Here is a 26617-nt window from a genome sequence, read left to right as displayed (position 1 = left end):
AATTTTAAAATGTTGTGTTATGTAAGAAAATCACGGATTATTATGCAAAATCAACACCGTGAAAGGCCTTACACAAAAAGTAAACTTATTCTAATCTCTATCTTGCAGTTGAAATTGGATCTTGTGTCGTTTGTAGTGCAATCAGTTACAAGGTAGGTCATCAAAATTTATCAATTTCTAATATAATTTTTTCTTTCATTTTTTGTTAAAAATACGAACATGCACAATTTTCTTTCATGGCGACTTTGAAATTATATTATGCTCTCTTGGACTCTTTTCTCAACTTGAAACGTAATAAATATAGCTATTGAGATACTACGGAATTAATTAGAACCGGCACAGAAAATTGACATTTCGATGTCGTTTGTGATTTCACTCACTAATTTCCGTCGATCATTTTGCTAAATTCTTTAGATTGTCCAAACTTGTACAGTAATTTAACAACCATTTCGGCATGCATTCTTGGGGTAATAAGTGCAAACGTCGCTTTATCCTTTCTATGTAATCTAGTTTGTGAAAATGCATAGGGCGTGCTATGCGCCAAAATGTATGTTGATATCGTTTTGGCATCAAAAGACAATATGCTCAAACTCAAGATGGCGTGAAATATGATATTGCAATGGTCGTAAAAATGTGAAGAATATTTGTCATGATAAATGTTCTGAAATATTGTTTGATTGTGGTTTGGATTAAATAAGATTAAGATTTGATGCAAGTCAAAATAATATATCTTAGATGAGACAAAATAATAAGGTTTTGTATGACAAGCTTTTCTAATGATACATGTAAGATCGTTAATGTTAAATAGCTCTAACTTTTGTTTCAATTATGTAATTGAAGAACTATCCTTTATGCACAAAAAAGATACATACTACTTGATAATACATGCATAACAATAAAACAGATGTATTTTTTTAGTCATTAGTCTTCTAGAAATGACACCATCTTCACTTCACAAAATTTCTTCGTATTTATTAAGGATATGTTCATTAAAACCTTTCACAGGTCCTGTATTATTTTCATTTTATAACCCATTAACCCTACATGTTTAGATAGAGTGATCTGAAGGTCATCATTTTCATAATGCTTAATTAAAGTATTTCCTTTCATTTTTATCCCATATCCGTTTGTAATCCCACATAAATTGTTAATATCTGTTATAGAGCAAATGTTTTTCGGCGCAGCCTTATTAGGATTGATATTTCCTGACCCACAATGAAGTATATCACGTGATTTTATAGGTATTTTAGCTATAAGGAAGAAGTCTGAAACAGCCTTACTAATTGGATGAAAGTGTTCAATTTTTTCTCATTGTGTCTTAAGCAGACAAAGCATTTATCCTGAATGACAATATTTACAGTTGTAAAGGTATGTGTCAGTCAGTATATTTAACATGTATGCCAAAATGAATATAATATGTATGTCTAAAATCACAATATAACTCCAGTTAAAAAAAAACTATTTATTAATCACAGATGAGCTGTGTACGGTCGTATAACTAGTACATACATCATGTTACATTAACAGGTGTGAGCAATCATTTTAAGTCTACCAAGTAGAGAAGGGCTCTGGTGACAATATTTTTCTCTCGTGTGTAATAAACCTCAGCCTTTTTCATGCAAGACTGTTTTCTGGTTTGATGGTCAGCTGTAGAAAGGACCTACTTCAAATGATATGATTTTAATCCTAAAGATAACCATCTTGGAGTAGATCTGAAAATATGGCCAAACGAAAGTAGTTATTCCGTGCTCGGTTGATTTGCGGAAGAGTGGTTTTACATCAGGCTCCAGGCACGTAGCTGCACTTAAGCAGATACGCAACTGCGTAGTGGAAATCTCGCAAGCATTCACAATTAAATTGGCTTATCTCTTTGGTTGCAATAAGAAGTCTATATCATGCAAAGGAGATTGCTTCATCAGCAGTCATTGCTTACATCATATTTTGTTTGAAGTACAGTACAGTAAACTTCGGTTATAGTGAACTAATCGGGACAAGCAAAATGTGTTCGTTATAGCCTTATAAATATTATTTGTATAGCAAACTGAATTTTATATCTAGTTGATTTAAAGTGCATTGAAATTCACCAATTGTTTTTATAGTTTTATAACAATTTAGTTTGCAATGTATTTCGTTATCCTACTACTTGATTGCTTTTAATATTTTGTTATAATCCTTAATAGGTAAAATATTACAATCATATGCCGTCTATGCTTACGGTTAAAAAGGCAAATTTCTATGACAAAATTATAGTACAATGTCAAAAATAGATATAATGTTGATTGAAAAATCGGCAAAGAGTTACATTTCCAAGCCTGATTCAAGCTCTTAAATAGGATATTTTGTATAACACTTAAGACGTAATTTGTCACGCATGAAAATCATAGCGTTATTTTCAGATTTCACAGATATATCTTACAATTGTACTTAAATGTTGAATGTTATCAATTATTCCAATGGTCGCAATGTTGTAGAAAATAAAATCCAATAGAAATCAAATAATTACACCTTATTAAATCCTACGCGTATTGCCCAGATATGACACCGGTACAAGTCATACGATATTACAGTATTTGACAACCAATTCACAGCGAGTCAAATATAATTACATCTTTATAATTGGTGATTACATATAATATGGCCTGACGGATAACACAATTATATGTATTACATTTTAGAAAACCTTCAACAACATTCTTTAAAGATTATCAAATTAAGATCTCAGTGTAATACTTGGTTTTAGATGTCGTTGATATATATCAACAACCACGCTATGTTTTTAATATTTAATTTTTTATGATTCAATATTGTACAATGTCTACCTAATGCTAATGTTAAAGCCTTGTATCAAACTTCTAAAAATGACGTTTTTGTGTTCGCTATAGCCTAATATGTGTTATTTTTCAATGTATTTTTTTAACATTGGGGGTCATGGAAATGTATTCCTATAACACCATGTTTGCAATAGCCATTTTATTTTACATGCATCAAAGAAAGGCTAAAATAGGGACATTTTAAATTGTTCCTTATAACAAAAATTCGTTATAACTCTGTTTGTTATACTTATAACTGTTTGGTAATAAATTAATTTCACTAGCGTGAGATCACGATGGTGAAGGACCAAATCACAATGGTGAATTGTGAAATTGTGATTTTTGCGTAATTTCGCGCTTCGCCATTGTGATCTAGTGCTTTGCAATCATAAGTTTGGAGTTTGCGTTTCCCCACAGGCGATACGTGAAATCATGACGGCGGAGCACGAGATCACGAGCGCAGAATCACGAAAATTTCTTAATTACGTGCTTGGCCGTCGTGATCTCACGCTTAGCCATCGTTATATTGCGCTTCACGCTTCACTAACATCTGCAGGTGATAAGCGAAGCGCTTCGCCATCGTGACCTCGTGCTTCGCATATCACTAGAGAAAGTGATGCATGAAGTTCAAAGCGCAAAATCAGGATGGCTCAGCACGAGATCACGATAGCGACGAGCGAAATAGCAAATTTTTCGTAATTTCACACTTCGCAATTGTGATCTTGCGCTTCGTCATCTTGGTTTCGCGTTTCTCGCTTCTTCATCATGGCTAAGAATACGCCAAACGCTTGATCACGATGGCAAATTGTGAAATCATGATGGCGAAGCGCGAAATCATGATGGCGAAGCGCGAAATCACGATGACAAAGCGCGAAATCGCGAATCTTTCGTAATTTTCACTTCGCCATCGAGATCTCGCGCTTCGCCATTATTACTTCGCGCTTCACACTTTGCTCATATGCGCAGGCCATACGCGAAGTGATCTCAGCACGAGATCATGATAGCGAAGCACGAAATTGCTAACATTTTACAAGCTTTTCCATCGTTATCTTGCGCTTTCTTATATCGCTAGAGAAAGTGATTCATAAAGCGCGAAGCGCAAGATTACGAAATAAATCGAAATATGTAAGAAACAATTTGCGGAATACTGTTTTAGTTGAAAAAATAGATAAGGAAGTTGACGTAATCAAGACGTCGCTTTCCTTTGCCGGATTGCCTTTCCTATGCAAGTCATCATTTTCAGATTTGATACATTTGTAAAAGTATAATTAAACTTAGACTAGTATTCAGTTTGGAGTTGTGTTTTCCAAAATCATTTACTATTTCTATTATACTTTCGAAAGTTTCATATTTTTCATAAGTTATACGTATGTTGCATCATCTGCAAACAGAGTTTGTTTGAATTCATTATCATTTATTTTCAATCAAGACATCAAGTTAAATTTTGCACTATGCTGAACACCTCTTTCAAAAGGTAAGGCTATAAACATATGACCGATGTGTATTGTTCTAATTGTTGAAAGAACTTTATATCATTATTTGGACACTATATGCTTATACTTGTAAAGTCAAAATCTTGTATTACTATGTCGGCTGATATAAGCCGTCCATTCTAACTGTAATATATTTAAGTGTATATCGGCTCATGAACCCATACTGTATCCTAGGTACGTTACTGCAATCTGCGTTTTCCAAAATAAGGTAGTTTTGCACGTTTGGTAAACCGTAAGTAATGGAATAACGTCCTGTATCCGGCACCCCTTGCGTAACTTTGTTAAAATGGCAACGTTGCTATCTTTAAAAATAGCATAGTACATTAAAAAGTTTGAAACTTTGCATAATATTAAACAATGCATTTAAATTTAGATTGAAATGTGCAATGCTCTTGAGTCATAGGCAAATATCTCAAAAACAAGCACACGCGCCTATAGATGCATTTACACATGGCGAGATCCTTAGCAACGGAAGTAAAATTTCGCGCATGCGCACTATACGTAGGGTTAAAAGACATGACCACACAATATAAATACGTTATATCACATTTCAATGTATACGATATATATGAGTCTGTATTATAATAAATTACCACGACAGAACAAAGGAAAATATATGTAAATCTTTACATATCCACAACTGCCTTGCTCAAAATGAGGTAGTTCAACTAATGCGCATTATACCTGATGATTAGGGATTCATAATGTGTTGGGGTGGTGACCGCAGTGGTCAAATTAAGCAAAGAGGGGGCGGGTAGCGGGGAGGGATGTTCTGCATTCTTTATCTGTTATTAGACCTTGATCTATTTTTGCGGAAATCAAGTTTATTATAATTATTCTATTTATTGAAAATTAATGATTTCTGCGCACGGTACATTTTCGATTATATTAGGAAGATGAAAATGATCCAGAATATCAACATTAGAGATATAATTGGCATTTTCCTTAAGTAAATAAATCCAGTTGTAATGTAAGTCCTTGATTTGATCCAGATCTTACAAATTTAGATGTTTACATCTATATGAACATCATTTTAAAAAGAAATGTCCACAAAAGTTCCAAAGGATATTCTTATAGATTTTATTTATAATTTCAGATATCGTTTTGAATAACAAAACATCTCCGCCAAGTGATGAATTAATCCGAGTGCGTACTAACTATGACATTGATAACCGAAGGGCATATATGGCTTCAGTACTTTTTATGATATGGTCTAATCTTGGCAGGAATGTTAAACTCAATAAGACGCGGAGTGTCATGTGCAAACCCCGGGTTCCTATCTCAAAGGTCAAGGTCACAGTTAGGGTCAAAGGTCATTTTAGAGCTTGTCAAGGCCATAACTTTGCTAAGTGTGGAGCAATCTTTTTTTTCTTTGACATAAATTTGTCGTGCGCAAACCTCGGGCCCCTATCTCAAAGGTCAAGGTCACACTTGGGGATCAAAGGACATTTTAGACAGCTGGCGGGCTCGACATTTTGCCCGTGGGCATCTAGTTTAACTTTATATTATTTCAAAGTACCAATTTTGCAAGTTTGCATTAGTTTCATTTTGGCTTCGCATCGATGTCAGTAAAAGTACCATTTTTGCAAGTTTACATTAGTTATGTTTCGGCTTTGCATCGGTGTCAGTAAAAGTACCATGTTTTCAAGTTTACATTACTTATGTTTCGGCTTTCGCATCGGTGTCAGTAAAAGTACAATTTTTGCAAGTTTACATTAGTTTTATTTCGGCTTCACATCGGTGCCAGTCCAAATATCATTTCTGCAAGTTTGCATTAGTTTCATTTTGGCTTCGCATCTATGTCAGTAAAAGTATCATTTTTGCAAGTTTACATTAGTTTTATTTCGGCTTCGTATCGATGTCAGTAAAAGTACCATTTTTGCAAGTTTATATTAGATTTATTTCGGCTTTGCATCGATGTCAGTAGAAGTACCATTTTTGCAAGTTTACGTTGGTTTCTTTGGTACTTCACATCGGTACACGTAGAAAATACCGTTTTCAAGTTTGTATTAGTTTCATAACAAGTGTCCGCTCGGTTATTACAAACTATTTAAATTATCAAACCAGTGTCTACATGTGTACTAAGATTACAAATATTTTGACAATACCATTTGGGGTTTTATATGTTGATTTTATGGCCCCGTTTGGGTAACCCCAGTACAACCGAAACAGACATATTTAAAGTTAACTGTGTAAGGGATAGTTCTAGTTTGAAAGAAACTATTGAGTTATTCTATACAACATGCGCGTGTCGGCACTCCCAATACAAATGCTAGTTTCGTACGAACGCATTAAGAATCTGTACTGAAAACTTAGAAATGAAGTATCAATTGTAGTTGTAAGCGGTAGTGTATATATACACATTCAGTTGATATCACAGTTTTCAAAAAATGGCTCCATTTCTTTTCTGCTTTTGTTGTCACTTTATTAAACCTTATACAATACCTGATTAGGTATATTGGCGGTTTTTATCTTAACTAAGTAATGTGTTGTCCTTATAATCGATGAGTAAATTTTGCTTTTTGGAATACTCTTGATCAATTGAATGTAGTCAAGACAGTCATGTCCATCTAAATTTAAAACTCGTTTCGCATCATTAAATCTGTAAAACCATTTTTGCCAAAAGTCAAACAACTGGGTTTTATATTTTTATTATACAATTTATTACAGACAATTGTATTGTGTTGTATTCGTTTTTCCGAATTATTCCATATAACGTGGTTTATATATATTCTTATTTGTTGTTTTAATGCTTATCTTAAGTCAAGCAATAAAATCATCCTTATAAACACTTAATTATTGCAGATAAGATCTATTTCCTTTTAATTTAATAAATTTATCGTCATACGTTTTAAGTGTATTTGCTGAAAGAGTTTACAGGGAACTTTATTCTCGTCTAACAAAGGGATTTACTTGTTAGAAAGTGTGTCATACTTTACAAACAAACCTAAACTTTCCTTATTAGATGTGCTTAACTATATAACGTGCAATCAGGGACGAGTCTAGCTTTGTTCAAATGATAGTTATCTTAATATAATTGATGCATTAAATATCAGATTACAAGGAAGTGTAAGAAAGACTGAATTTTAATCAATTATGCAATTTCACATTGGCTTCGTTGATTAGTGTGCCTATATATACAAAAAAAGCGGTCCAGAAATTGCCTTTGATAGCATCTTTGTTAATGCTCTACAGCCATGTTCAATATTACCTTTCTTAAAATTGGAAAAAGTTCAGGGATGTTGTCTCATTCTTAAGATCAAAGGTCAAATTAGAGCATTTTTGTTATAAGCGTCAGAATTTTGCAATTCTTGCTACTTTTGTAATAAAACTTAAGATTTTTAGGTAATAATTATGAACTTATGAACTTGACAAGTAAAACAAATATTATCATGTAGATTTGTTAAATTTGAGACTGGCAATATTCAAAAAGACTAAAGTTTTTTCTATAGAATGAGCTAAAATTTTCGCATGCGCTGACATGTTGTTAATATAAAAAGGCTATCCTTGTAAAACTTCCATTTTAGGTTTACGGTTTTAAAAAGGCTGGTCAAGTATGACCATTACCGGGTGAAACATCTACTAAGTTTATTTCATGAAAACTGAAACGAACCGTTGACACTTTAATAAAATCTATAAAGATGTCCTTCAGAAGCATAGAACATAACGATGTAAAAAAAAAAACACAGACACAGTTCGATTACGTCTGTTGGTGAGATTGTATGAAATGTGCAAATACTTTCAAGTATTATCTAAAAACGGCCTGTAAAATGCTGCCAATGAAAACTCTATTACAGTGGTTTATGTATGTGCTGTAGTAATTTCAGGATTGTGTGGGCGTTAAGAAATACTGTCAAAACTATGTAAAAACTCATTGCCAATAAATATTAATTAACAGTAAATGTTATGGTTTTTTTGCATACCATTAGCATGAAAATAATGCTCTTCATATCTTTGAATCGACTAAAATATGTCTTTCTACATAGAACCGCTCTTCAAGTGTGTCACGAATCACGATGTTATCAAGTAAAACAAACGTGCGCTAACGCTATTCTAGCCTTAAACGTGTAAGAGGCTTAAATAAATATATTGTCCATAAAAGTCATTTATAGCTCCTGAAATGTTCGAAAATGTCAGGTCTGTTTGATCACTCTGATGTCATTCCTTTTTGACATATCCGTAATGGAACGCGCAAAAGTAGAACGGTTTTCTAACAGCACGCGAGTGTGAGAATCTCTCTGCAAACGCCCTGTTAAGACACTCTCTGAAATCGACAAAACAGCTGTTTTCTGCTAGAATGAACTAAAATGACATCTTAGCTACATTTTAGAAACGAACAAAACCCATAAAAATCCCACAACACAGGATACGTGCGTCTTAGCTTCACATGCTAGTTATTGATCCATATTTTTAATTCCTGTATGAAATCGTTTACACACATATATCTTTTAGTTACTATCGAACCACTATATTTCATCATTTTTGATTAGTTGAAACATCATCTTTGTATGTATTTATCAAAATATAGGAAGAGCTATTCAAATGGTTACATTATTTCACTGAATATGCAAAAATGTTACTTTTATAAACATTCGGAATCAGCTTTTCTGGTGTTGTTTTTATTTTGTGATTGTAAAGCATCTGACTGGCTAATGCTTCAGTGTCAAGATACTGATTTTGTTTTCAAAATGCTATCGAGGACATCCCGTCAGAAACCATGCGTCAGATAAACAAAAAGTGACGCTTTGATATAATATCTAATTTCTATTTCATATACAAAGTCAAACATGATAAATATCGTGTTGAATTTTAAGAGCAAAATAATTCTAATGATTCATTAATAGTTTCGATGATAATGCTTTAAATGAGTTACATAATTACAAGTACATAAAATATTATAAGTAATGCCTGACTGACAGTAAAAATGATGAAAGAAAGAGACATGGTTATTAGCCCCTTAACAATATTAGTAAAATACGAGACGCTAAAAAGTAAGTAGGGAATGTATACTTTATTCTCTGTACCTCTGTACCTCTGCAGGCCTCGGCGCCTTCATAACTTAAATCCACCGGTAAATGTTAAATAAATGATAAAAAAAGAGAAATCAAACATTTTCACTAGTTGAAATCCTATAGGTCTGTTATGTTTCGTTTACTACACATACTGTGTACACGTATGATGTGACCAGCCTCTGTTCCTCTAAAATGATACTGTTTAACCATTACCGCGTGGACAAAATGGCATAAATAAGATATTATAAAAATGATTTATTACAAGTATTAAAATCATTTCTTTATATGCTGGAAAAACATTAAGTATATGTAAATACTATTACTAATTACTTATAAAGGATCTTTCATTATTGAATGTTTGTAAAGATGTGGGTCCTGTTACATTTTTCGTTATAAAAAATAGCGCTATAATGTTTTCCTTTGCACGATATATGAAGGCGTCCCATTTATGTTTCCATGACAGATGTAAGAACATAGTATCGTCATTTCTACGATAAGAACACGAAAGAAACTTATTATGTTGTAGTTACGAATAATATATTAAAGATGTAGTTTTTTTCTACAATTAAGAATTTTTTATACTCTGTGAGCTTGAAGAACATTAGTTTTTAAGACAAATAAGAGCAGAAAAAGCACAGGTCATCGCACTTGTTTTTATTTTATAGGTCGTTTACTTCACCCACTGTTTAAGCATTTCCGAAATTAAGTAAAATTGAAAAAATGGAGGTACTTTATAAATCGTATTATATCCCATTTAATGTTATGTAGGATTTCAGGTTACTATGAATATTAGGTGATATCAGTATTATATAAGCATAAATGTCACTAATAAATTGCTTTCATTTTTACATGTTGACTTAATTATCCCAACACTTTTTCAATGGAGAAAAAAAAACGTTATATTTAAATCTATAAAAAAAATGTTCAAAAGCTGGTGAATTTTGATATGTTTAGTACTTTTTGTTTAAATGTATACTTCCTTGATAAGATAAAGTGCTATGTTTAAAACTTTTATTCCAACTGTTGCTTATCACAGTATATATCGGTCAGAAAAATATCAGAACCAAACCTGATCTACTTAAATAGTATTTGAAATTACCGACCTCTACCTCACTGTGCCTCTTACATCAGATTATGGCAAATGCCAGTCAAAATGTCATTTATTTTTCGCAACAAGTAGAATCTGTTTGTTTGAATTGTTTAATTATTAGCCATATTTTGATGATTTAGTATTTATTTTTAGCATTTATTTTGTAAGAAAGAAATATTCAAAGAAACATTTTTTCAAAATGGCGGATACCCTAAAAAACGCTCGTACATTCTTAAGAAAGTATTTTACATTAATTCAGACACTTTGTTTGTTTTGGATTTAGCCCGCCCTTTTCAACAGTCATGTAACGGCGGTCGGTTAACCTTCTTATGGTGGAGGACGAAATAACTCCTGACAGAATGTCTATTATCTAATCGTCATAGAGAACGTACGCCGCGCCAGAGGATCGAACTCTGGACTCTCTTTATTGACCTAAAAATACTTGGTTGTATACATGATAAATTTTAACAGAAAAGATGAAAAAAACTTGTATATTATTTTTGTACTTAATTCATTTTCGATCGTAGTCTTCTTTCTTAAAACATACAATATTCATACTTTCGACGACATTCCTCAGAAAGAGTTCAATAAATCATAATTCTTTTTATTGCCAGTGCAAAGTTTAAGGTAGTTCTGCACGTTTGATAAACCGGAAGTGATGGCGTAACGTCATTTATCAGGAAAACGTAGAATAAATCCTGGGTTCGGCGTACGGAAATGAACACAATTTTACGAATTAATCGAAACCTGTGAGTAAATTTATTACAATGGCACTGTTGCTATATGTCTAAAGTCAAAACATTAAAACACATGACACGTTAAAAAATTCAAAATAATGTCTTAAAATTAGCGTGAAATGTCCGGTTCACTTTAATAATGGTCAAATATCTCAAAAATAAGCACAGGGACCTATAAATTTTATTTCACCAAATTATAGGCCATGTGTTTATTTACAACTGTGAGAAGTTTCCTCAAAATCTACATTGTAAGAAAAATTCTATTCGCGAAAATGTTATGAAAGTTATGATTTTCCCATAGACTCCCATTATGAAGTATTGCGTGAGGTCCAAATTTTTCAAATCGGTCTAGAAAAAATCAAGCACACGACCCTATCGTTTTTATTTGCTGAATTTTCTAGGTATATTCTGAAGTTTTGAAAAATTAGAGTTTAATCACATTCTACATTGTAGAAAAAGTTTCGATCCAAACTTGCAGAACTACCTTAAGTTCAAATTTTATTACAGCCTGAAATGCAATAAATGTATTTGCAGTGTCATTTTGTAATCACATATGAATACAGGCATCATTTTGCTATCATTAATACGTAAGAAGTACATATTCTAAAGTTCAGTTTTGACATTTGACCTGTCTTTGACATAGAAATTAACCTTGAAATGACTATTGGATATGACACTGCCAAAATATTTTCTACAGTTGACCCATATATAGATATTAGCATATATGTCAAGCATTGTCATCTGAGGTCAGTTTTTCAGTATAAAGACAGATTTCAATAAAAATATAAATAAGCATGGAAATAATTTTTCTTGATACTTTTATCAATTTTATCAATAAAATACTCAAAGGCGTTGAAACACAATACTTTAACCAATTTAGGGAGTATTGAGAAATCCCAGAAGGCGACAGCCCCTTTTAAATTTCATGTTTGGTCCTAGGGACCACTTTTATATTAATATCCGAGCACTAATGAAGACTGCCGTCAGAAGTCACATTTTCCTCAGATATTGGCAGAATATGACATTTCAGGAAAACCCAATATTGGTCTAGTGTTTTTACTGTAAATAATATTAATCAGGCCTAGTACAACTGTAAAAATATTTTTACCAAGGTGATGGAGTCTATTGGTCCTGTAAAGAAAAATCGTGTAAGCAACGGTCAGAACCATGGACAGTGTAAACATGTTTTACCTTGTGATTTCATGGAGACAAATTCTGACCAATTTCCATTAACATTGGACCAAAAAACGTGGCTTCTTGAGTGTAAACAAGCATTTTCTTTCATTTGACCTAGTTTTTACCACACATGACCCAGATTCGAACTTGTCCAAAATTTCATGAAAACAAACATGCTGACAAAGTTTCGGGAAGATACGAGAAAAAAGTGGCCTCTAGAGTGTATACAAGCTTTTCCTTTGATTTGTCCTACTGCCTTAGTTTTTTACCTTACGTGAGCCAGATTTGAAATCGTCCAAGACTTCATAATAACAAACATTCTGACCAAGTTTTATGAAGATAGAATCAAAAATGTGCCCCCTAGGGTGTAAACAAACTTATTCTTTGATTTGACCTGGTGACCTAGTTTTTGACCCCACATGACCAAGATAAATTCATCCGATATTTCATGCAGACAAACATTCTGACTAAGTTTCATGCACATGAAATTAACAAGAGTGTAAACAAGTTTTTCCTTTTGATTTGACCGGATGACCTAGTTTTCGGCCCCGAATAACCCAGTTTCGGACTTGGCCTAGAAATCATCAAGATAAATATTCTGACCAAGTTTCATGAAGATAGGGTCCTCTATATGGCCTCTAGGTTGTTAACAAGCTTTTCCTTTGATTTGACCTGATAACCTAGTTTTTGACCCGACATGACCCAGTTTTGATCCAGGACTACAAATCATCAAGATAATTATTATGTGCAAGTTTGTGTAAAAGCAAAGCATAAATGAAACCTCTATATGGATGAAAGTGCCAAAATAGAAAATTTTGCCCCTTTCAGGGGCAGTAACTGTAGAACACGTGATGGAATCTAGTCGGTTTATTGTGACTTAAGTTGTGTGTAAGTGTGGTTAAAATCAAATATAAAAATTCACTTCTATCGTGTTCACAAGGTAAAAATTAACAAATTTTGGCTCGTTCAGGGGTCAGTCAGGGACCGTAATTCTGAAACCTACGATTGGATCTGACAGATTCATCATGGAATCCAAGATTCATTGTTGTTGAAGATATTTTGCAAGTTTGTTTAAAATTAAACCATAAATGAAGTCTATATATGGCTGCAAAAGCCAAAATAGCAAATTTGGCCATTTAAGGGGTCATAACTCTGGAACCCGTGATGGGTTCTGGGCAAATTTCGAAAGGAACTGAGATTTTATGCAAATACAAGTTGTGTGCAAGTTTGATTAAAGTTGGTTTCAAAATGTGGTCTCTATCGTGTTCACAAGCCAAAAATAGCAAATTTTGGCCCTTTAAGGGGCAATAGCTCTAAAACCAATGATTGAATCTAACTAGTTTTCGAAAGGAACCGAGATATTATGTCAATACAAGTTGTATGCAAGTTTGATTAAAGTTGATTGCAAAGTGGTCTCTATCGTGTTTACAAGCCAAAAATAGCAAATTTTGGCCATTTAAGGGGCCATACATGTAACTCTGGAACCCATGATGGGATCTGGCCAGTTTTCGAAATGAACTGAGATATTATGCCATTACAAGTTGTGTGCAAGTTTGATTAAAGTTGATTGCAAAATGTGGTCTCTATCTTGTTCACAAGCCTAAAATAGCAAATTTTGGCCTTTTAAGGGGGCCATAAGTCTAGAACATATGAATCTGGCCATATTTCAAAAGAAACTGAGATATTATGCTAATACAAGTTGTGTGCAAGTTTGATTAAAATTGATTGCAATATGTGGTCTCTATCGTGTTCACAAGAAATTTGGACGGACGGACGGACGGACGACGGACGAAGGGCGATCACAGAAGCTCACCCTGTCACTACGTGACAGGTGAACTAAAAAGCATAAAAACACTGCTTTTTAAAAACAGTTTTGTTATTTTAGAAATAATGTGCAAGAAACCGTGTAACAGACAAAAGCTGACTACATAACCAGTAAATTAGAAGAAGAAAAAAATAGTCCGAAAACGTTGTGGCAACAACTTAAAAATTTGGGGTACAGTAACAAAACAAAAAACTGTCCAAATGTTTTAAAAATTAAAAACGATTTTTGCTATGATGCAAAACAAGTTGCCTCACATTTTAATACATTCTTCACCAATGTAGCATCAAGGTTAATTTTAACTTATCTGCACCTTCAAATATTTTAATGTACATTCTCAAATTTTTAAAAACTATTAAAAGGAGAAAAATCAGACCTCAGAGCAATTTTCATTAAGAACAGTAAGTGAAGATTTTGTTCTTAAAGAACTTAACACTTTAAACCTGTCAAAAAGTATAGGTTTAGATAATATTCCACCAAGGTTCTTAAGGGACTCGGTATCATTTCGTAAGTTTCCATCAATATGTCTATTGTTAATAACGAGGTACAATCTGAGCTAAAGGCTGCTCGAGTTAAACCACTTTTTTAAAAAGGTAGTACATCAGAGGTTAGAAATTATCGACCTGTGAACATTCTATGTATTGTTTCAAAGATTTTAGAGAAAGCTGAGCATTTTCAGCTTAAGACATTTTTAGTAGAACACAATTTGTTATATGCACATCAGTCTGGTTTTAGGGCTAGTTATTCTACTGAATCCTGTCTTATTCATTTACAGATTATATTCAACAACATTCGTCGAAAGGTTTATTCACGGGTATGATAATGCTTGATTTACAAAAAAAGATTTTGACACTTTCGACCATAAAATCCTTTGTGATAAGTTAAGGGTAATGGGAGTTGACTCGGTAGAATGGATCAGCTCTATTTGTCCGATCGCATACAGATTGTCCATGTTAATGAAACTTACTCGGACTCGCAACCGGATACATGCAGGGTACTTCAGGGTAGCATACTTGGCCCTTTTCTGTTCTTGTGCTATGTAAATGACATGCCAATTAGTATTAGAAATGATAGTAAATTGTTACTTTACGCAGATGACAGTACATCTTTTTTTCACATAAAAATCTAGATTTTATTTTAAGTAGATTAGGTCTTGAACTACAATCATTATCCCTTCACCTAGGGAAGACTGAGTGTATTTTATTTGCAACTAAAAGGAAACACAAGAAAGTCAATTCCTTTTCTGTCACATGTAATGGTAAAGTAATTAGCTCCCAGAAGAAAGTAAGGTATTTTCGCCAGGTCATAGAAAATGGTCTGTTAGGAGAGTCGACAGTCAATGTTATAGTCAATAAGGTAGATTCAAGATTAAAAGTTTTGTATAGACAGAAATATGTTCTTGATAAAATCTACGTAAAACTCTATGTATTCTTAAATACAGTGTTTATTTGACTACACGTGTTCTTCATGGTATAATGGTCTTTCAATCAAGCTAAAACAAAGGCTACAAATTTGTCAGAATAGAGTTATAAGATTAATGTATGACTTTTCCCCTAGAACTTCTCTTAAAGACATAGATTTTGTAGATTTGTGAATAATTCGTGTAGATGATTGCCCCTCATCGATGTGGGTTCGAGCCTCACTCGGGGCGTTGAATTCTTCATGTGAGGAAGCCATCCAGCTGGCTTAAGGAAGGTCGGTGGTTCTACCCAGGTGCCCGCTCGTGATGAAATAATGCACGGATGGGCACCTGGGGTCTTCCTCCACCATTAATGCTGGAAAGTCGCCATATGACCTATCATGTGTCGGTGCGACGTTAAATCCAAAAAAAAAAAAAAAAGATGATAGAGTTAAACAATTAGGGCTAAATAACGCTCAAAAAAATTCTATGACAAGTGACCAAGGTATCTACGGGAAAACTTTCAAAAAGTATGTTCTATTCATAATTATGGAACTAGAAGTAGTAGTAAAAATTTCTATGTTCAGAAAGTTTTCAATAACATGGATAGTAACACATTTTATCACGACTGTACTCTGGCCTGTACTTCCCAGAATTAAATATATGTCTTTTTAAAAGGAAGTAAAGAAACATTTTCTAGAACAATACTCTACTAAGAGTTGAAAATCTTTTTGTGTTTTATAGCTGGTCTATCGTAAATTCATAATCTTTTAAATACAACGCGGTATTGCATGATAAGCTCTAGTATTCTAGTTTGGGTCAATTTTTATGACCGATTATTGATGTTAAACAGCTTTTTCATATAAATTTGAGTTTTTCTAGAACATTTTTGTTTCCCATTTAACAGGACCCCATTGGAAATAATCTTTAGACTTTGATGGACTATCCTCCATATATACATCTTCCTCAGTACACTTTTTGTACAAGTCTGACTAAAATGGGACAGGTTTTATGTAGGCATAGGTATCTGTAAGCTATCTATGATTCATTAAATGGTTATTACAGACAGTAATAAGTTATGTGTTAGTAAATGTGCTCAAGTAATTCTGTGATATATTTTTATTGCGATATTTTATGTGATATGTTTGAAATGTTGTTGATAAAATATGATGTATATATGCAAATAATCTATCTATCTATCTAAGGCTAAATAACTAAGCCAATATTAAATCGTCTAATTAATAACTATTTTGTCAATCAAGTCCCCACAATTTAAACAAAAGTAAAAAAAAACAGCCTCCTTTTGGAAATATTTAGAGTCTTTTAGACTGAATATGAGGAAATGATTTTGCGGTGGCTTTTTGCAAAGGGTCATGACGTCCTATTCTAATATCTTATTTGTACTGTTTGGTTTATGACCCAAAAGATGCGCATAGGATCGCATGTTAAAGTATGGACTGTGTTATTTAGCGGACGGACACATAATAAAAACGTGAAATAATTCATGTTATTACATAAATATTGCATTCCTGGGAGGGTGATATGAAAAATGTTCACCTGGAGATATATGAATATCGGCCGATAATATAACATGCGCAGAAAAAGAAAATAACGATTTTGTGCAAGAGATGTTAAATCACAGGGGTATGTGATATATTATTCAACTTCTACTAATAGGAAGTTTGCATTGGGCATTTATGTGAGGTATAATGAAATAATTATTATCATATTATATGCTTACAAAGCGTCGATTAAACTTTTCTGATACTTTTTTAGAAAACACTTTCACAATTGATTGCAGAAAAAAAGACGAGAGAGATAAATTCATGAGTTTAACGTTACTGTTACTTCTACCAACATTAACTGCTGGCGTAACCTTGGTAACGAGCAATGCAACAGACACACATCGACTTTATCTGGAGCTTTTTGTAAAGCAAGGGTATAATTCTAAAATCCAGCCAATCTTCACAGACCAAATTACCGGTAAATAACATTTAGAGTTGGTGTATAGTCTTTTTACATCATATTTTACTCATCATAATATTTAGAATAAAGGAATTAAAAAAGTTTTTCACCGACTCAGCATGAAACTATTGTGATTGCTTGTTTCTTTATATAGAGTTACAATGGCTGTGCACTGAGGCGGCGATTTATTATTATTATCACTATTGTTGTTGTTGTTGTTACAATAACTATGCACAGATGTGATTTGTTATCTTTATTGTTATTATTTTTATAAGTAGTAGTTTACTCGGCATTTTTTATATATATATATAATAAATGTTCCAAAAGTGCCTTATCGTACGTAATGTTACAGTAATGCAGTTGTAAAAATATCGCAAGACCAGGGCTTAGTTGTAAAGCTTTCTTTTTTTACACACAAAAAAAATATTTAATGTTTTTAAGAGTTAGAGGCCCAGAATTAAACATATTCATAAAAACATTGTAATTACATGTTTTTTGTTAATGTTAACATGTTTCTCTTCAGAGGTGTTAATTTCTCTTCACCTAAAGTCACTCAATGATTTGGATGAAATGTCTGGGACTCTACAGACTTCAGCTTATATGGCAATCGGCTGGTTTGACGTATTCCTAACATGGAACGAATCTGAATACAACGGCTTGTCTTTCACTTATTGGCCACAGGTAAGCACTTCCCTCCTGTTGAGGTGATAAGTAAAACCGTTATGCAATATATACTTACTAAATGACTTGCCGGCATGTAGTCCAAAGCACAGTATAGAATGGCTAAAAGTTTTGACTTTTGACCGGCAGACCATTGAATAAGTGTTTTATTACTTGACAGCAGAAATACAATTACATGTGTTTTTTTCGTCAAGTTTTCACTTTATCCGAGCAAACTTCTTGTACTACGGACAGGTCAAAAGCACAAACTATGCACCGGCAAATTTATATAAGAAGTCATGTAGTAATATATAATTTTTATACCTCACATAAAAACCCAATGCAGATTTCTCATTAGTTTAACTTGAATAAAAAATATATCATATTTCCCAGTGATTTTATATCTCATGCGCAAAATCCTCATTTTCTATTCTGCGCATATGATTTGATCCGTGATTTCATATCACATGCGCAACAGCGCTATTTTGTTTTTCTGCACATGTGATATTATTTTTCATATTTCCTGTTAAGAGATTGATACTTTTGCATTGATTAAAAAGACTGCGACGATCAATTTTGACGAGGCGCTTATATATATTTTAGGACTAAATTACAGTTTCTAGTGTTCACACATGTGTGATTCCTGCCGATGTTTCTTTTTTAATGATTTGTTCGCCATGCCAAAGATTTCGAAAACAACTTTTTATCAAATATTGAATCGAAACTATAACAATCGGATAGGAAATTATGTAACTAAGAAAATGAGTGCTCACACTTACATGTTTCGTTGAGAAATAAGAAAGTAATCGCCGTTTTTCGAATGTTACTGCTGTCAGTTTCGGCATTGACGATTGTGAGCAGACATATGACTGCCACGATAAAATGAAAAAATATTCGATTCTATCTCTTCTACCTCAATACGGCACGGTACGAAGCCCGAGTCAGTCGACCTTGATTTTGTCAAAGTTGAACTCAGCAGAGCTTCAGATGGATACAATTTCTCTGACTTGCTGGCTAAACTTAATTTCAGAAAGACAGTAACCTAATATTCTTTATAAATACGTTATATATTACTAATATGTATGAATAAATATGTTGTCTTCACAATGATCTGTCAGTAAATAAAATGTTATTATTTTCCTGATAAGTAATGAATTTATTCATATAAATAAGAAACGTGTTTATATTGAACAGCTCAACTGCCACGTTTTCTTAAATGACCAGAGTCAATATACATGTACAGTATCTATATAAAGACGTTTGCTTGTATAAACTATGGAAGCCCTGGAGGGACTTCTAGCGTCAGAACGTCTGAATTCTAACTTCCAGCTTCCTTAATCCTAACTTAATGACTTCAAACTGCAATTTATTATTTCTGATCTTTATGTTCGTGTTTGTCATTTATAAACTCCATCTTCATTATTTCCATTTCCAACTTCTTCACTTCAAATTTCTTACTTCTAATTTCCAACTACTTTACTTCTAACTTCAAACTTCCTTGCTCTTAGCATTTTTGACTATGTTTCCAAAGTATCTCTTAAAGATTTTATTAACAGCAGTCTTTAAGAGTCATGTGGTGGCCATAGAGTAATAATACGGTATAAACTGAATTGTTTATCCCATATACAACTTTAATTTCATTGTATCTACATTGCTGTATACATTTATTTTTTTATTTTGCATTATTAAATACATGTATATTACTATTATATTTCATCCTTTACTTTTTTGTCTGAATTATACTTCAGCTGTTTGAGACGTCATGCGAGGTTGAAATGACTTATTTTCCGTTTGACATTCATACATGCGAGCTTCAATTTACGCCATGGAGTTACACTTCGGTAAGAAAGTATTTATTCCGAAATTCCCTTAAGTATCTCAAGATATTGTTACATGAGCTTAATATCTCCTGTGATAGGATTAATATATATTTAACTTACAGCTTTTGAATGCTGTTAACGACATTTTACTCAATCGCTCTATTTTTCTATATGTTTATCTTAAACAATTTAAGCATGTTCCAACATTTTTCACGTTATAGTATGTTATCAAAAATAACTAAGAGACATGTTTCACATTTTGGGAATCAGACAGTAGATTTCAGAAAGCGTGATCACGAGAGGTTTTCTAAGACGCAAACAAGAGAGGAGTTCAACTAATATTTGAACAAGATGCAAACGTGGATATAAAGCGTGACCACGAGAGGTGTTTAACTCATATTTGAATAAGATGCAAACATAGATATAAAGCGTGACCACGAGAGGTGTTTAACTTATATTTGAACAAGATGCAAACATAGATATAAAGCGTAACCACGAGAGATGTTCAACTTATATTAGAAGAAGATACAAACATAGATATAAAGCGTGAATACGAAAGGTGTTCAACTTGTATTTGAACTAAATGCAAACATAGACATATGTTCAAGTCATCTATATTTCCTTGTTACAAATGTTTAATTAAAATTCGTGTCAGTATAATAATTTGGTCATACATTTTTTGTAACATTTTTGTTGACATACGAAGCACATCGAATGTTTTAATTACCATAGCTACGCATAACCGGCGCAGTCGTTTTTTTTCAGTTGTCATAATTTGACTTCGACCGCTAATGTTCACACTGATAACCTACTTATATTCATGAAAATAAGCCAAAGTGCAGCACCATTCAAGGCGACATCCATTGAAAGTATGGTGTCATTTAGATGTGAAACGCGGAAATAAGCAACAGTTTAACTAAGTGAATACTGCTGCTGGTAACTCACGTAAATTAGTCATCGGCTCGCAAAGATTATCAGACCTTTGCTTTGTAACGTAGAAATTTTGGCAAACACTGACTAAAATTTATAAACTCATAAAGCAGACGCCACAACAATAATCGGTACTCTGTGTCTTGATCTCCAAGTGGTACAAACCATTCGCAAAAGAACCAGAATTGCTAAAAAGACAGCAAATGTCGAAAGAGAAAACAAACGACCTTGGCCCTTTGGATAAAGAGCAGATGCTCTTGGTGCGCACCCTGTCTGAGATTCTTATCATATGTATTCGTACTGTTTTCGGTATTCGAATCAAACAACTTCTTATGATTTTGATATTGTTCAATAAAATTAATGAAGGAAATATACAGATATAAATTAATGCAAACTTACTGAAAGCATCTCGATGAAGTCAGGACGTCGACGAAATATGATCACCGTGCGCCGGGTTTGTGTAAGTAACTGTTTACGAGAAGGCGTAACTCATGACCATAAAATCACATCAAATTTGCAATGAAGTTAGAAGAAAGATTGCGAATCATGACTGTGTAATTCTTGTTTTCCTTTATTAAAGTATATACAAGCTAGAGACAAAGTGTATGTTTTTTCTAAAGCGCTCGTATTAGAATATAATGTATTCTTGTGTATTTACATGATGCTTTGCATGAGTATCTACCCAGGAAGCACAGCAACGTTGTGACAATGTTGTTACAACGTTGTGCTGTACGTTGTGACAACGTTAGAAACAACGTTGTGACAACGTAAAAGTGTGGAGTCGTGTCAACGTTGCGACAACGTTGTGGCATAACGTTGTGTTGCGGTCAGATACAACGTTGTGACAACGTAAAAATGTGGAGTCGTATCAACGTTGTGACAACGTTGTTGGTTAACGTTGTGAAACCACCAAAATACAACCTACTTTTGACAGCTCATGTTTAAATAAATAAGCAAAACAAAATTTCAATTACATATTTTAATTCAAGATCTAATTATAATATTTACTAAAATATTCGTTAAGTTCAGAAACAACGAAAGTAATCCCTTTAAGCAGTATATGGGAATACTGCACCCCTTGATAATAAAATTTACAGTTTTAAAGCATACGTAACAATTATTTAAATCCATCAAATACAAAAAACTTATGTACTTTAACAATAACGATAATTCAAGTCCAAAATTATTAAAAAAATTTATTTGTAGTTTAACGATAACTATAATTCAATTTAATTAAATACAAAAAAGCTTATGTAGTTCAACGATAACAAAATCTAATACAATGACATGCCCACAGGAACAAGGTAAATACGGACTTCATGAGCGGCAAGTTCGGCAAAGGTGAACTAGAAGATGATTTTGAAGAAAAATGCATGTCTCCCCAAATGCATAGTCGTATAGGCAAGAAGTCAATAGGGGAAAGGAGCAAAAGTCGAAGAGACAATGATGGTTGGCTGCAAAAGGGATCATCTACTTGGCATGTCCAATCATCCGACTAAGTTTCAAAATTCTGGGCCTAGTGCTTCTTTTAAAAGTTATGAAATGGAAATTGTTTCTCATGTTCAGGTCCAGTGACCCCCAAAATAAATAGGGGTCATAAACTCTGCATGTGCAATCATCCTATTAAGTTTTAACATACTGATTGAAAAAAACATCTATGTTGTATACCACATAAAAGCGGTCTTGGTTTTTCCATAATTATGGTCAATTATAAAAAAGTTACAATATAAGTTATTTATAGTAACAACTAAGGGAAGTTAATCTTTAAACCCCCCCCCCCACCCTCCCCACAAAAAAGTTGCAAGTCCACACAAAAATCTTACCAGGTAGAGACAGGTCAAAATACATCTCAGAATTGGATGTATCATGCATGTTGCATTACAGAAAAGTGATCTCGATTTTTCCCTACGACTAGTAATGAAAAAGTTGCAATATAAGCTATTTATAGTAACAACAAAGGGAAGTAATTCTAAAGAAGGGACCTGCGCATAACACTCCGTCTCATGATGGTGTACAATTGTTACATCAAATTCCGTCTATGCATGAAGAAGAAATGCTTCGGACAAAGTTATTCTTGTATCTGAACTTTAGCCTCTAAGTGTGACCTTGACCTTAGACCTAGGGACCTGGTTCTTGCGCATGACACTCCGTCTCGTGGTGGTTAACATTTGTGCCAAGTAATATCAAAATCCCTCCCTGCATGAAGAAGAAATGCTCCGAACAGTTTTCATTCTTGTATCCTTTGACCTCTAATTGTGACCTTGACCTTAGACCTAGGGACCTGGTTCTTGCGCATGACACTCCCTCTCATGATGGCGAGCAATTGTGCCAAGTTTCATCAAAATTCATCCATGCATGAAGAAGAAATGCTCCGGACAGTCATTATTGAATTAACCTTTGACCTCGGGTGACCTTGACCTTTGAGATGGGAAACCCTGCGGTTTGCGCATGATACTCCGTCTCACTGAGGTTAACATTCATGCCAAATATAAACGAGATATCTCCATGCATGTCAAAGTTACAGTCCGGACATGTAATCAAATCCGGACACAAGCACGCACGGTTGCACATACACTGAACAGACCTAGTGACCTGGTTCTTGCGCATGACACTCCGTCTCATGATGGTGAGCAACTGTGCCAAGTTTCATCAAAATCCTTCCATGCTTTGAAGAAGATATGCTCCGGACGTCACCTGCCGGCCCGCCAGGGCGTTCCCATAATACGTCCAATTTTTCAAACGGGCGTATAAAAAGGGCAATAATTCTTAGAAAATGATCCTTGATAGAGTTACCTCCTCTTGTCTAATAAATTGGGTACATCACAATAAATTATGTCTAGTATCATGTCAATACCTATGATAAGATATTGGGTAATTGACTGAAAACTGAAAATTCAAGGTCGAAATAGGGCAATAGCTCAACAAAAAAATCATTGAAAGTCACCTAGTCAACAGAATGAGGTCACCACTGTAAAGAAGAAAAATACCTTGTTACACTGTATTGAGAAATTGGAGACTGACGGACAGTAAGAGGTATTTACTCTGTAAAAACTAATCACAGGGTTACCTGCATTGCAATGAATACAAGAGCGCCGCCAAGCAGGGCAATATACGCCCAAAGGGTTACATCAGAGGATGGGCGCAAAATTTAAAGAACTTGACTGTTGAAGCCCAAAGGACAGGAAAAAAAAAAAGAAGAAAATCCAGAAAAAAATTTTTACCAGGTAAAGTTACGTCAAAATACAACTAAAAATTGGAGGTACCATCCATGTTGTACCACAGAAAAGTGGTCTCGGTTTTTCCCTATGGCAAATAATAAAAAAGTTTCAAAATAAGTTATTTATAGTAACAAAAAAGGGAAGTAATACAAAAAAATTATTGTAAGAGAACAAAAAAGGGATCTGCCAAATAAAAACAAGAGCACTGCAATGCAGAGCAATATACACAAAGCAAAGTCATATATGACATTTGACCACCAAGTGTGACCTTGACCTTGAAGTGAGTCATCTAAAACATGCCCTCTGCACGTCGCCCCAGTGTGGTGAACATTTGTGCCAAGTTTCTTTGGAATCCTCCAAGCAGTTCAAGAGTTACAGAGCGGACACGAAACACACTTATATGACCTTTAAACCCTAAGTGTGACCTTGACCTTGAACCTAGTCATCCAAAACAAGCGCTCTGCACGTCGTCTTCATGTGGTGAACATTTGTGTCAAGTTTTCTTTGAAATCCTTCAAGGGGTTCAAGAGTTACAGAGCGGAAACCACGAAATTGCTAACGGACGGACGGACAGACGGACACCGGCGTCATAACATAATACATCCCTTCGGGCGTATAAAAATGTGTAAAAGTGAACAAGTTTTTCAAGTTTCAAATGGTTACCTTTGACAGTTTTTGAGAAAAACAAAATTTAAGTAACGCAGACGATCAATAATTTGATTTTCTGATAAAAAATAGTAAAAGAATAAACAAAGAATGTGTTAGAATAAACTCTCTTTTGACCTTTGACCAAAGTGTGACCTTGACCATGGTTATATGGATGCGACTTGTGTGCAACACATCAGAGTGAAGATATGCGACAACAAATTTGAAATTCTCTAAGGGGTCTCAACAACAAGAGCTGTCCGTAAGACAGCGCGCTCCACTATTCGGTGATTTGACAGTAAAATGAATATATGTCTCAACAGGAGACCTTACTTTAAAGGAAGATACATCAAGGGCATAATTCTGTCAAGAACACATATTAGAGTTATTGGGATTGCTACCACACATGCAGATGATGATGGTAAAGTGGTCACTATCTTTTAAAGTACCAAAGGTATGTCTATAAACGAAGCTTTCCAAAGAATTTAACATGAAAATAATTCCAAGTATAACAAGTTTGTGACCTTAACCTAAGTATAACACCTTGGTGACCTTGACCTTGGTATAATGGGCCGACCCCCTGTACATACTTTGTTTGTATGCTGGACAATGTTTATGTAAAGTTACAGAAAGATATAAGCAATAATAACAAAGCTATGACAGAAAAACAAAGGTTGCCGAAAAAACTTTAACCTTAAAAATAACCAAAGACGTCACTATAACACCTTGGTGACATTGACCTTGGCGCGTTATATTATTTCAAAGTGTTTGCCGATTTAATCAGTCGTGATCAATCAACAGATGCTTACGAAGTATAAAACTGGCGGTACAGCCGGTGTAACCCATTAAATATTGACCCCATTGATCAAAATTTAATGTTGAAATGTTGGTGGGGCCATTTCTCAATGTTGAAAAAGGATCTTTGATCAAAATTTAATGCTGAAATGTTGACGGGGTCAATTCTCAACATTGAAAAAGGACCCTTTGATCAAAATTTGATGTTGAAATGTTGAGGGGGTCAATTCTCAATGTTGAAAAGGATCTATGGGGCCAATTTTCAACGTGGTCAGTATTTAATGTTACACTGGGCGTAATAAACCGAACGAGTCCATTTTTCAACAACTTTTTGATTTCTCAGACTTCCAATCAAAAATTCATTGCTTTCCTGTGTAGAAAATACTAGTAACATATTAAAAAGGTACCATTAGCATTATACACAAACGATCAAGTTTTCTTATTTCAAAGCGTTTTGCTGACTTAAATCAATTGTGATCAATATGCTTACTAAAGGAGACCTCATTCAGTTGCCATGTGATGTTGGCGAGATTTGCTCTATAACGCCTTTCAAGTTGCCAATCTATTTTTCTTTGGTATAATATACAAGTTTGGAGTCATGCTGTGAAATATTTAAAGAGCGTGAAAAGTTTTGACTTGATTGTTCAAAGAATATTAAGTTCTAGATAAATTTTTTTAATAAGATCCTTTATGAATACTGGCCCAGATCTAGTTTAACAATATTAATAATTCAAATCACTACTGTATGTTTTTTTTTATGCCTTCTTTTGGTTCATAAATATCATCAGAGATCAGGCTATATGACTATCTGTATCGAGCAGTGAACTTGTTCACTTTCTACAGTATATAATCATGGGCCTATTTTCACCAATACTGGTATTAAACAAAAGCTCATGACGTCAACAAGACTGCTTCAAAGTTCTTTAAGTTATGTAGTTTGAGCAAATTGACATAGCTCCAATTTCGAAAACTGACATACTTTCCACACACACTAAAACCCTTGTGAAAACTTAAATCACACGCAAGTCACATTAAAGACATTACA

At 33.8% G+C, this 26617-nt stretch overlaps 1 protein-coding gene across 1 annotated transcript; it reads left to right on the top strand.

Moving 5' to 3' along the window:
* On the top strand, positions 1–21589 carry LOC128555146 (acetylcholine receptor subunit delta-like). Its single transcript, XM_053536686.1, has 4 exons — positions 1–152; positions 17341–17522; positions 18028–18185; positions 19913–21589. Exons 1-4 carry the CDS (start codon positions 10–12, stop codon positions 20111–20113), a joined length of 684 nt encoding a protein of 227 aa, XP_053392661.1. The 5' UTR covers positions 1–9; the 3' UTR covers positions 20114–21589.
* Positions 21590–26617: the final 5028 nt, after the last annotated feature.

The sequence above is a fragment of the Mercenaria mercenaria genome, chromosome 1, assembly GCF_021730395.1.
Source record: "Mercenaria mercenaria strain notata chromosome 1, MADL_Memer_1, whole genome shotgun sequence".
In the NCBI taxonomy this organism is placed as follows: domain Eukaryota; kingdom Metazoa; phylum Mollusca; class Bivalvia; order Venerida; family Veneridae; genus Mercenaria; species Mercenaria mercenaria.
Note: the sequence above shows the minus strand (reverse complement) of the source record. Positions and strands in the feature narration are given on the sequence as shown.

Bases quoted from the DNA above. Each gene is read 5' to 3' on its own strand.
- LOC128555146 (XM_053536686.1), top strand. From the start codon at position 10: ATGTTGTGTTATGTAAGAAAATCACGGATTATTATGCAAAATCAACAC. The intron at 17,523-18,027 runs GTAAATAACATT...GTTTCTCTTCAG, and splicing joins CTTCACAGACCAAATTACCG to AGGTGTTAATTTCTCTTCAC. The intron at 18,186-19,912 runs GTAAGCACTTCC...ATTATACTTCAG, and splicing joins CTTTCACTTATTGGCCACAG to CTGTTTGAGACGTCATGCGA.